At 44.4% G+C, this 12778-nt stretch overlaps 1 protein-coding gene across 4 annotated transcripts; it reads right to left on the bottom strand.

Moving 5' to 3' along the window:
• Positions 1-830: 830 nt before the first annotated feature.
• Positions 831-12210, bottom strand: LOC142796237 (uncharacterized). 4 transcript variants are annotated; one of them, XM_075886435.1, is made up of 5 exons: positions 11847-12210; positions 6811-6865; positions 4460-4686; positions 1278-1430; positions 1044-1180 (listed from the first exon to the last, which is right to left on the bottom strand). In XM_075886435.1, exons 1-4 carry the CDS (start codon positions 11991-11993, stop codon positions 1305-1307), a joined length of 555 nt encoding a protein of 184 aa, XP_075742550.1. In that variant the 5' UTR covers positions 11994-12210; the 3' UTR covers positions 1044-1180; positions 1278-1304. The 4 variants fall into 4 exon arrangements, with proteins under 4 accessions (XP_075742549.1, XP_075742552.1, XP_075742550.1 ...); XM_075886436.1 differs by having other exon boundaries at positions 4598-4686; XM_075886434.1 differs by lacking the exon at positions 1278-1430 and having other exon boundaries at positions 831-1180; positions 4598-4686.
• Between the last annotated feature and the right edge of the window lie 568 nt (positions 12211-12778).

Below are 12778 nucleotides of genomic sequence, written 5' to 3'. Positions count from 1 at the left end.
CAGGCAGCACGCCGCCGTTGGACCAATCTTGGACCAACATCGGCTAACATCGGCACCGACGTCGGGCCGACGTCGGAAGTGCAACTTCTTCCAATGTCGGGCCGACGTTCAAGCCAATGATGGGCCGACGTTTTGCCGATGTTTTAGCCAGTATGCAACCAACATTGGGCCGACGAAGGCCCATCGTATTGCCGACAAAGCTGCCAATGTTCGGCCAACATTGGGCCATATTTCAGCCAATCACATGCCATTTTTACGCCGATGTTTGCTGCACGACGAATATTGGCTACGGATGTACGACCGACATTGAACCAATCCAGGGCCACATTGCAGCCAATCAAATGCCGTTATTACACCGATGTTTCCTGCACGACGAATATTGGCTACTGATTGGCTTGCCATTATGTAACCATTATTAGTAGGGAATTCTTCTTACCAGAAGATTTAAACAATATGCCTCGATGACCCGCTCTTGTAGCTTTGCAGCCCTGTATACTTGGGGCAACAGAAAATTGAATGCCGAGAACTGAAAGCAGTTACCCGATCTATTTCATCTTTAATACCTCATTCCCTTTGCTAACACTAGAAGTGTAGTTTATTTTTTTACCAATTTATCTTTTGCAATAGCGAGTGCTTTATTTGGTACTGGTATTTGGTACAGCAAATCGAAAAAAGTCGTTAGGAAGTAAATGTTGAAAGCGTATGTCCCCCACATGGTAATCGAGAATATTCATAGTTTAGAGCATTTTTTTGTAACTAAAACATGGTGATGGTGCTTCCGAATCAGCATAAGCTAGCCGAACAGTGCACCACCGACAGTCTGCAGACCATTTATTCTTTGTTTTTTTTTATTTATTTGGTACAACAAAAAATGTATACATTGAAAAATATATATACACAACTAAAAAAGGCCCGCTCTACTGCAGGTCAGGTTGCGTTGGGGGCACAGTGACAGTGGTGCTGTCAAGGCCCCGGCTGCTGTGGCTGGGCAGGAAGCCAGCTGCCGCGAGCAGCCGATAATCTGCACTCTGAGAGTGGGGATCATCGGGCTGCTCCACAACAAATGCTTCTCTGAAGCGCCGCTTCCTGCCCCCACAGCGATCACCAGACCCTGGCAGCCACCTCTTAATAAAGTTGAGGGCCTCCGCCTGGTCGCACCCTGCTTTTTAGCGGATGACATCTGCATACAAGAACAAAAATACCATAGCACACATGAAGCACTGCAGTACAGAGAATACACAAGGGTACACACACATAAAACAATGAACAAGTCTAACCTGTCACTAATCTACAGAGCCTCAGGTTCACAAAGGCCCTTTTCTGCCATGAAGGCTGTACAGCACTTGCACGTCATGTGCCAATACAGCCTTCATGGCATTCACACCAATTTCTCGGAGGCCAAGTCCCCCAATCTGCAGGAGGTGCTTGCGCTGTAAAAAAATGCAAGAAGCATAGATGGGGTAAACGCAACAGCACATCGAAATGTTTTCATGATAAAAATCTGCAAGAAGAGGACACTGAAAACAACAACTTGAATTTTTGGGCATCACAACATTTCATTGTTTTTTTTTCGCTAACTTCAACTCAATTGACCTAAAATGGTTTCCACATCAGCCCTCTCACACTCAGTGTGAGAACCTTTCAGAGTCCTTCTCTGAATGCAGTTTCGCTGTTATGAAATCAAATACAACACTGTTATAACCCTTCATAAATATTGATTCTAGCTATGAAATAGTATAATTACTTTGTACAGTGCTCGAATTCCAATACACGTTTCTTCGAGGTTACAATGTCTTTGCCTGAATGTTGACCAGGAGTAGCTTCTACAGGTGAAAAACGATAAAATATGTGGAATTCAAAAAGAAGCTAGGACATGTTTTTAATCAATGCATTGTAAGCAGAGCACAACAAGATAAATGAACATGATCAAGGCATACTAAGAGGCAACCTTAGAGCGACCAAATCTTGGTCATAGATGAAACTGATAGAAAAATAAAGGTCGCACTAGATGGTCGCACCATTTGCTGTTTATATTTTTCTGTGATAGCCAACAAAGAGGCATGTCGCTATAGAAATCTCATCACAATAAACAAAGGTGCATTTTTCTTCACACTGCGAAATTGGGTGCATGTTAGATTTTTAAAAAAGTAAGAAATCGGCTAACACAAGGCAGGGTGAACTGTAGCTCAAAGTAGAGAGAGCCGCAGCGGACACGAAATAGGGTGATAAATGAACAAAATTACTGAATGTCTGTTTTAAGCAGGCTATTGCTAGTCACTGCCCATCAAACACACGATGCCGCCTACATCGTCTGCTAGCTTAGGACAGTTCACTCGGACTTCACAGACTATAGTAAATACAGTCGAATCTCATTAATTCCAACACACTTAATTCGAACTGACGCTGTGGTCCTATCAAAGCTATACCGCGCTCCGAAAATGCTCTCAGCACCCCGCCCAATCCTGCGGTGGCACTTCCGACACCTCATCGCTGTGCTTGAAGAAGAAAATGAAGAAAAGGAAAGAAAAGACTGCGGTGGAATGTTTGCCAAATGCCAATCTGCGACATTCCTGTGCCCCGCTTCGGCTTTTTCCGTCCCTGCCACGTAGAGACCCTTCTCTTCTTAACACTGCGCATGAAGAGAAAGAGGGGAAAAAAAGCTGTCGCAGAGAGTTGGCTCTCTCATGCCGATCTGCAACGCGCCAGTGTCACGCTTCCCTGTTTTTCGTTCCTGCTATGTAGAGACTCTTATCCTTTCAACACCGCGCATGAAGAGAGAAAAAAAAAAAAGCTGCCGCGGAGTGTTTCTCTCTCGAATGCCGATCTGCTTTTCTCCAGGTGGAGACGCTCCTCCATTCTCATCATGTGCTGGCCACGCTCTGGCTGCAGCGCAGATGGTAACAGCGGAAACACAGTTGTCTTCGAAGAGTGTCAGCATTGGACATTGCCGCGCGTAACTTCTTTTGCCAGGAGAATACTGAAGCCGAAGTACAAATGCTTTGCAAACTGCACGCAAAACTTGTTGACTCGTTGCAAGGCCAACGTGTACAGACATGTATTGACAACTTTAATTAACGACGGATGTCCTGTAATTTGTGAATAAAACTTCTCCATGCACATGCATCACTGCATGGTGAGCCCTCCGCTCGTTTACCGTATTTACTCTATTCTACCGCGCCCTCAATTGTAACGCGCGCCCAATTTCCACGACAAAAAAAAAAAAAAAAAAAAAAACTAAGACATCGGTTGCAACGCGCACCCTTTTTTCTCGTTGGCCCGCTTGATCACACCACTCGCGAAAACGACTCTTTTTGAGAGCGTCTTCCGTTTAAATATGAAGTACGGGGGAAGCTTATGCCTATCTGACGTGCAACAGAGCATTGCTGTCACTCTAGTTTTACCGTGGCCCGATGTCAGTACACAAACTTGCTTCGCCCCCTTCTCCTAGACAATTGTGGTGCCAGGCATGTCGAAGTAAAGGGGCGTGTGATCGGCATTCCCGATTTGCCCAAGCAGGTAGCCGTTGTTGTGCCGCAAGTTTAGGAGGAACCTCTGAAGACTCTGAAGCTTTTCTTCGTACTCCTCCGGCAACTTCCGGCATATGCCGTTCGCCTTCGGAGGGAAAAGCCTTTTCTCTTCATTAAGTTCGTTATCCAGCACCTGCTCGCTTTAAAATGGCTCTGCATTAGCCCTTTTTCTAAGGCTAACTGCATAGCCTGCACTTGGAGCAGTTCTGTCGTCACGGGCCGCTGTGCCGCTCACTGCTTAATCACATACTCGCCGAGCAGCTCTTCAATTTGTGGAAACCGACCCTGCTGTGGTCCACTGAAGCCTTTGCGTGAATCTTTGCTGTCGACAATATTCTGCTTTTGTTTCCGCCAGTCCTGCACGCACGTTTCGGGAACTCCGAATTACCGCGATGCGGCCCGATTTTTGTCCGTTCCGGCACACGCGACGACTTTTCTTTTAGAAGCAGCATTGTGGTGCACTCGTCGAGTTTTTGGAGTCGGCCCTACCATGCCGTCGATGCTAATGTACTACAAGATGACGAACTCCTCAGCACACGTATGAAGTGCCGCGCATGGGAAACACATAGGCAGAAATGACCGACGCGCCATGCCGACGCACGTAGGAGGCGTCCATTTTGTAAGTGGCGATGGCAATAGAATGACCATATTCATTTTTTTTTCGTACTCGATTCTAGCGCACATGCGGTTTATGAACTCTCTTAACCGGAAAAAAGGTGCTTGTTAGATTAAGGTAATTACGGTAACTTTCATTATTTTGAACTTCTTTTAATTTGAACAAATTTTCTGGCCTCTGGAGTACGAATTATTCATATTCGACTGTAGTACAGTGGCTCATGAGATAACCTGACTAGTTTGTTTCCCGAAACACCTAAAGCAGTACTAAATTTCTGCATGTTACATAGGCATATTAAAAATCAAGAAATATACACCAAAGCTGCAGCCACAGCTTTACTCTGCACAGCTGCCTCTGCTGCCTCCACTTCTCCAATTGTACCAGCAGGCAGCCGGGGAAGGTCAGAGGGGCGCTGTGCTGGCTGGGCGTGCTGAGGCACGGACAAGAGCCGTACCTTGTGCTTCAGCTGTCGCACCTCCTGCAGAACCTCTCTTTGTTGCTGCCGGATGCCCAGTTGGATCCGCAGGATCCGTAGCAATAGAGCTGAAACATACAAGAGTACATACCATATTTACTCGCACAATTTGCATCCTCACATAATTTGCTCACCAGTATAATTAGCCAGCCTGCTTTACTACAAGAAACTTTTTGCTCGCATACTTTGCCCTCCCCAACCAGCCCGAGCCACCTTGCCAGCACACACACAGACACATTTGACTTCATGATGCTCTGGTCAGGCACATCTCTTGTCGAGCAGGTGAAGCAGTCTTACACAAAATGGACTGAGTGCAAGGTCCCTTCTTCCAACTTGAAAACTGAAACCTGTTTATGTGTAGTCCGAAATGCCTAAAGGTTTGCCTCCTATCTTCCCACCTCTTCCACGGCAAGAGTGTATTCCAGAGACACAGCACAGATGTTGAACGCGTGCAAGGACCTGTCACTAGATGAGGCAGGTTTTCGCACTCATTTTTTTTTTTTCGGTTTCGCCATCTGGCCATTGCGTTTTTACCATTCCTTGTGATAGGCTACAATAATTATATACGAGGCAGATTGCTGTTATAAAGCTTACCGAAGAAAACTGAAACCGTGCTACCGCTAAGCACATCAGCGTGGAGTTCTTCGACATGCAACATTCAGTATGGGAGCCAGCAGAAGAGTGCGTTGAATAAGACTTAGCATAGAAGCTTGGGTTTGTTGGTTAGATATCGGAGGGAACACAATGCAATAGAAGACTGGGACAAGGAATGGACACACACACACATGAAGGGCGACACACACAGCACTGTGTTGGCATCGCGCTTCCTTGTCTGCATCTTACTTTACGTTGGGTTCCGGACAATTATTGGAGAGTACTTATGTTCTCTGGTATAACCCTGTCGTGGGAACTGGTTTTTGTGAGCACTGTTCGGAAGAACTTCAAGAAAATGGGGGCATTTGAACAGGCTTAGCAAACAAATGACAATCCGCTTTGAGACAGCTGTGACAGCGCCTGCAACATATATTCCCAGTTGAGCTTTTAGGCCAGTGATTCCTACTAGCTTCGCACATGACCGGATTGACAAAAAAAGTACACATAATACGCGAGTATATACCGCATTTGACTCTGTGGCTTTGATGAACCAGGCAGATACACAAATTTATCCAAAACTCCATTGATTCTGTTGCAAAATTATTCAACAAACAAATTGCGATGTTATCCATGTGTTATCCATGTTGTCCATACGATTGTGGCACTTTACCATTGCAGCTTTCCAGGAGGCACACATAGTACAGCGTTAGTTCACCCCTCGCAGTTAATTGTATGCAGTAGGTTGCTCACAGCAACTGACTGCATGCAATGGTGAACATCTTGCATGCTTGCACCGCTGTTTCAGCATGCTGGCTGCTTCCCATACGGCTATCAATTGATGTTCACAAAATTGGGAAGATGAAGAAAGACTACACAGTGCCCTCTGGCCACCCTATACTCCAAACCTCCAGCCAACAAACAAACAAAAGAAACAGAAGTATGCAAATTAATATTATTCCTAATGCAGCTGGAATGGAGTGTAGTTTTCACCAATTCTGTGTGTTAAGTCAATATGGAGTGAGTTAACTCCATAAAGTAGCTTTTCTCATAACAGTGTTCACTCTATTGTAACACAAGCAGTGACTTCATAGCATCTAGAAGGAAAAATAGAATCTTCAGTATTTGATAGAAATGTGAGGCTCTACCTTAAAACAACAATAATCTGGAAGAACTCATTACATTCGAAAAAAAAAGAGGTAGCACAGTTGATCCCCTTTACAAGAGACACTGATGTAACAGACAAACGGGGATAAGAGGCACCAGTGTGCAGGCTGACATTTGGCCCATCATGCATCAGGCACTCCGTAGATGCGCCTGTCCAGACGGGAGCCCTGCAGTCAAGCATGCTGAGCAAGACTGTTGACCACTGTACAATGACACATTGCCACAAAATTTCAAAACTTCATTTCACAGACTTCTGCAAAAGCTTCTTACACTATTGCATAATTTTTGCACAAGCTTCGCTCATTCTTGCGTGATTTTCGTCAGAACATATGTGTTGGAAGTTGTATGTCCCCAAAAACTTGCACAATACAAATAGCATACATTAAAGTCTATCACTTAATACGTGCATAGTGTAACAATGAAAGGAAACTCACGCATGGTTTGCTCCGAGCCTTCCCCGTGCGGTGCCTCCTTGAGCCTTGGAGAGCACTGTACAGCTAGAGCAAAGTAGCAGCAATCCAGTGTTAATGGCAGGTTAACAAGACAACAAAACTAACCCCCATATTCATAAACGCTCCCCGACTCGGCTTTCACCCTTCACTTGACAGAGTTGAGCACTGTGCCGCTGCTCGTTTGAAAGCGACGCTGCGCTACTCGAGAATCACAGCAGATTATTGCTGACATGCAGCAATTTTTTCTGCTTAGAGACGGCGCTCCCATCAGCCATCTCAAGTGAAGGTGAAGCGTTGAGTGGAGGGACGTTCTAGAATACGGGGGTAAGATTGCTTGCAAAAACACTACAATAGACACACTTAATTTTTACACTTCATCTATATTGTACAGCTACACACATTCTGCATCCTTATAATGCAACATATACATACAGGCTTATAAAGTAAACACTGTAGGCTGCTCAAATAACACCTACACAAAAAAATTACCCAAAAGTGGCCATGGGCAAAGTACTTTTATTTTAAACTCACAAAACTTTTGCGGTGATGGAGAATAAATAAGACAGGTTACGCTTGGAGGCACATGAGACCTTCGCAGCTTTCATAAAGTACAAAAAACAATATGGTATGTGTGTGTATGTACGCATGAAGCTTCAGCCTTTACATACGGTTTCTTGAAAGAATCGACTATGAATTTTATGGCACCTGTGTCCTTCAGCGCAATTGAAAACCTGCTGATCAGTGTGTGCAATTGTGGAATAGTTACATGGAAAATGGCGTGAAACACCTAAAATCAAATTTTTCTAGCTAGGAAATATGCAGCTGTGTATACACAACACATGCTGCAAACAGTGGGAGGTGACCACAAGAGTGATTTGAGTGTAAGCGGCAGTATTCCGCATTCATGCACCCCGCCATTTTCAACTGTTGCCCAAAAGCAGCACCACTTCAGCGTGCTACTTTTTTTTTTTTACATCATAAACAGCACGGAATACAGCAAGGATGAAAACAACACATGCAATTAAATTTTGAGCACTATTTATGGTGCGCATGATTGATTGATTGTTGATATGTGGGGTTTAACGTCCCAAAACCACTATATGATTATGATAGACGCCGTAGTGGAGGGCTCCAGAAATTTAGACCACCTGGGGTTCTTTAACGTGCACATAAACCTGAGCACACGGGCCTACAACATTCCCGCCTCCATCGGAAATGCAGCCGCCGCAGCCGGGATTCGAACCCGCGCCCTGCGGGTCAGCAGCCGAGTACCTTAGCCACTAGACCACCGCGGCGAGGATGGTGCGCATGAAAAAAAAAAAAAAAGGCCTTTCTACAACGACGAATTCATAATTTGCCTTCACGGACCTTCTGTTAGGCTGCACCACATACAGATTTTTTGTGGCTTTCAAAAGAGATTTGAAAAAAAAAAAAAATAGTAACCGTGTTTACTCTCGTCATGAGCGCACTCACTAAGTCACCCTCATTTCAGTCGCCAAAATTTTGAATTTTTTTTTTCTTCCACATATTAAACACACACCTTACGTTCATCCGCTGAAGTCCCACGGGCTCCCCCCCCCTTGCCGCCTTCGCTCGCTGCCACGTGCCATTTTATTTTTGTTTCTATTTGTTCACGGAACGTCCCCTGTCTTTTTTAATTATCTCTTGTAACATATGTGGCATTATCTTGTTCCCGAGGTGCCACAGGTGCTCTGCTATGTAGATGCACCATTAAACTAGTATTTTTGATCAACTGTGCATTTCTGATGTTTACCTTGCAAGTACGTAAAACTGGCATGCTTCTTGATCTACGATACACATGTGGCTTGTCTCACTTTGAAGGAAAAGTTAGCATACAATGGTGTAAATGCTTATAATTTGAAATATTGAGGCAGCAGCACACCGGAGATGATCATATGGTAAAGAAACAAGTGCTGCCTTATTACTGGCAAGTTGTCACTTATATGTACAAATAAATTTTGCGAGCTAAAAAAAGTACAAAAGCACAGCGAGGCTATGATGTGGTTCAACCTGTGGATTCGCCTCATTTATCACGCCATATGATGAAGCTTCCTTTGGTAAAACTGCTCAGATAAGAAAAAAAGTTTGCTGTCCAATACAGCAACTATACAAAGTGTGCACGTGCATCTCGCAGCGCCTTTTCGTCACTTCCGAAATGCGCCACCAACATGCCCGGGCACCAACCGAATCTATCGCCTACAACTGCCATGTTGTCTCCTCGTGCTTGCACCCGTTTAGTTTTGCCTCACGATGCAAGTTTGAGAAATTATGAGCTGCTAGTGAGGCAAGTTGATTTAGTAGTCCACGCAGAGGAAGCAGAGCTTAGGGTGTTTCTTCGCTGAAAGTTATAACCTGAAATTGAGAACGCACATTCCGATTTTCCTAAAAGTACCAGCGTATTTGGCTGGTGCAGATTAACAAAAGCTACTTGAAGAAACTTTGCAATATTTGCATCTTCAGGTGCAACTTCATTACGGGTAAGTGCCATAGCCAAGTATTTACCTGCAAACAGATATAGCTTACCAAGATACTGTACATACAAACTTGTCCGCAGTTAAAATCATGATGGCAAGGAAGGCGGTTAAAATCGTGATGGCGATCACGGAGATTTGGTATTGCATTGAAACAAACTATAAAGAATGGGAAACAATATTAGTTCACTTTGAAGTATAGCCGATCGGTTCAAGTTGGGCGTCATGATTTTTTTTAATTAGTCAATTAATTCTATACACGGTCTCTATCATGTTCAGTGACTCCACTGTACATTAGCGTACAACAAAAGCAAAATACAAAGTGAAAAGTGTGTTAAAGCATATGCGAAAAATAAAGTGATGACTGGCATTACCGCGGCACACACCACGCAATGTCGCTATCTGCCTTGTATAATATTTTCCTCGACTATTTCCACAAATTGCAATCAAAGAGGCTCAAGCTCAACATCAGCACTGTTTAAAACACTTGGGGGGGGGGGGCATTGCTACTTTGGTGGCGTAGGCCGTGACAATATATTCATAATATTATATCTCTTGTAAACTTGCCTAGCTCTGCACGACTAGTTTTCGATGGGAGCAGCTGCGCTTCGCACATCCACTCTTAAAATTGCGGCTCGAGAGATTTTGAGCTTTCACTTGTTTTTGGGCAAGGCAATTTGTAGTGAAAGCAAGATAATAGGCCCTCGTAGGTTGTGGCGGGCAGTCGGTGTACGCCGTGGCTGGTATATGTGTCGCACATCTTGATTATCTGGTCTTGTATCGAGTGAACGAGCGAGGCCTTCCTAATCCAATGAGCTCGTTAAAGTAAGACAACAAAAAACCACAATGCTTCCACATTGTTCACAGCAACAGATGACGAGCCCCCAACAAACCGCACTGCAGCACGTGAACTGCCGTAAGTACCCAGGGAGTTACACGGGCATGGCGGGAGAGGGCGACAACGGCAGAAGTGACATCACAAGAACACTATGTATAAAGAGGACATTTAAAGACTTTTTTCCCATTTTTAAACTTCGTGCACTGTTCTGTCACAATTTATAGCTCAGAATAGTTGTATTTTGAAAAGGGCACTAATTCATAAGCCCAATGGTTCAAGGATGGGTGCATTTAGGGGGCCCATTCTACGTTTTACTTATGCCCTTCAAGAACTTGCTTACAGGGCCAAAGTCCTGTTTCAGAAAGAACACGCTAGTGCGTGGCCAGCAGTCCGTCAAGCATTAGTGCTGGTGAGATTTGGAAATGCAGCGCATGAGCATCCTCATCTGCTACTTCTCTGCTCATGCTCTCGGGGCTTACTTGCGAGGCACGGTCCTTCGCACTTTTCATTTTCACACTGTAAATCAACTGATACCAACTATGCCTTCCATTATTTAATAAACCAATATTTCATGGTCACGAGGACGAGCTTACAATGTTTGCTACATCAGACCTGAACAGCATTTTGAGTCATCGAAACTTGCTAGTTGCAGCGAGCATTATGCGAAAAATATGATGTGCTTTACGGTGACAACTTGCAAAACACTGCAGCAACGATTAAAATCATGCATTTTTTGTGCTCACAGGAAATCCCTGAAGCAGGAGGCACTGGGCTAGATAAATTGTGCAGCTAAAATACGGATGCGCTTTCCAATGCTGTCATGCGTACAGGCGGAGAAATGGCAGGCAAAACTGGGCGCACCCCGATTCTATGCGCATGCGTCCCATTCACAAGCCTCGCTGCCAGTTAGCACTACATGGCTCACTGTCCATGAGCTCGCTTGTTTCCTGTAACAGTGGACCATACGGTACACCTATTTAAAAACGAGGATAGAATGTATATAATGCAGCATCTGATGAAGCCATGACGATGTGTTGCTGATGAAATCTGGAACTCTAGTTAGTACCCTTATTGTTAACCAGCCGACCGACTAGCAAAAAGATTTGCGACTGAAATGATGGCATCTACACCTGCCCTTAAAGGGACACTGAACAAAGTTTTTGCCGCCGAGATTTTCAGCTAAAGCAAAAGATCGGGCCATGAAATTCATAGACAATAATAATTTCAAGCGGAAACTACGAAAACATACTGAATTTAATGAGCCTTTTACAAAATGCCGCGTCTAGCTCTTAGACACGGCGTTTTCTAAAAGGTCGCGACATTTATTTTTCAAGTTTTTTTTTTGTTATTCAAGACAAATCTACGGTGCATTGTTCACAGAAAAGAAAATTGCCTCGGTATGATTTCTTTGCGAGCAGCTAGCTAATTTTAAGGCAGGCGCGTTGATTCGTGAACTGAAGGATGCGAGTGATCGATCTTGCCTGCTAGTGGCTAGGCGACAAAGGCTTTACCTCATGTCCTGGTGTAGCTAAGTCACGCAAATGGAGCAGAAAATGTGCATTATCATTTATTTCACCTAAATATCACACGTATGTGACTTATTGCCGGTGACAGGCGATCAGGATGAAGTCGACAAGTTGCAAATCTGAACAAGAATTCACTCGAATGAAAAAGCAACCTATACTCACGTGCACGGTGAAGTCGAACACGTCGTCCGTCAATGTTGTCGCTGATGCCCGAAGGAAAAGAGAAGAGGACAAGCGACGGGGTCGTCTCTTTCTGTAAAGTCGGCGGAACTGCCAGAACGGCCAACACAAAAGGCATCGGGTTGACATTCCTCCATCTGGGCATCAGTCGCTCCACCCGGGCATGCAGCTGCTACTGGTTCTACTACTATCCTCTTCCCCGTGCCTCTTCCCGACATTGCAGTGTTGCTGCCATACTCGCGAACCTTTTTTAAATTAAAGCACGCAATCATGTATTATCGTGCGCCATACTAAACTTAAAAACAGTGCGCCGGTACATGAGATCACGAAGCGCGGTCCACGCCATCACAAGAGCAATTAGAGAAATGAAACAAAGAAAACAAAAATGTATAAAATATTTTGTCTCAATACGATCCGCAATCCAGTTTCCTGCAGCGGCTTTTGGCTCTGTATGAACGGCCAAGCCAGTGCCAAGCCAAGCTTGCGTCCCTGATCAGCTGTTTGTTTTCATCGAGAATTCAACAGTGAACTGGCAATTTGTTTAGATGATATTGCTAAAGGGCTTGAAATTGAATATTTCTCTACGTACTACTGCTGTACTTTTCCTCTCTGTTTCCTGATCACAGTGATGAGATTGAGGAGGTTGCAATTTAGCAAACAGCAAGTGCAGCTCAAGCATTGCTAGTATCGCTGTTTCGGTAATAAAATGTTACAAAGATTTTGCCCCGCGACCTGCTTGCCGTGTTCGAGCTCCCAGTAGAAATTTACGGTGCCGCATTTGAAAGAGTTGAATAAAATTGCAATATTACGACAGAAAGGCTCTGAAGCAACTTCGCATTTTATCAGGCCTACACCTCCCACACCTAGGCGAGTAAAACTCGTCGATATTATCTTGCAAAGCTGTGTATAATATT

This window comes from Rhipicephalus microplus, chromosome 2, assembly GCF_043290135.1.
Source record: "Rhipicephalus microplus isolate Deutch F79 chromosome 2, USDA_Rmic, whole genome shotgun sequence".
Classification (NCBI taxonomy): Eukaryota; Metazoa; Arthropoda; class Arachnida; order Ixodida; family Ixodidae; genus Rhipicephalus; species Rhipicephalus microplus.
Note: the sequence above shows the minus strand (reverse complement) of the source record. Positions and strands in the feature narration are given on the sequence as shown.

What these genes read in the sequence shown, in the direction of transcription:
- LOC142796237 (XM_075886434.1), bottom strand. Translation starts at nt 11,993, where the DNA reads ATGTCAACCCGATGCCTTTTGTGTTGGCCGTTCTGGCAGTTCCGCCGA. An exon ending in TGTTCGACTTCACCGTGCAC is followed by an intron (nt 6,866 to 11,846) that starts GTGAGTATAGGT and finishes CTAGCTGTACAG; the next exon opens with TGCTCTCCAAGGCTCAAGGA. An exon ending in AGGCTCGGAGCAAACCATGC is followed by an intron (nt 4,687 to 6,810) that starts GTGAGTTTCCTT and finishes TGTATGTTTCAG; the next exon opens with CTCTATTGCTACGGATCCTG.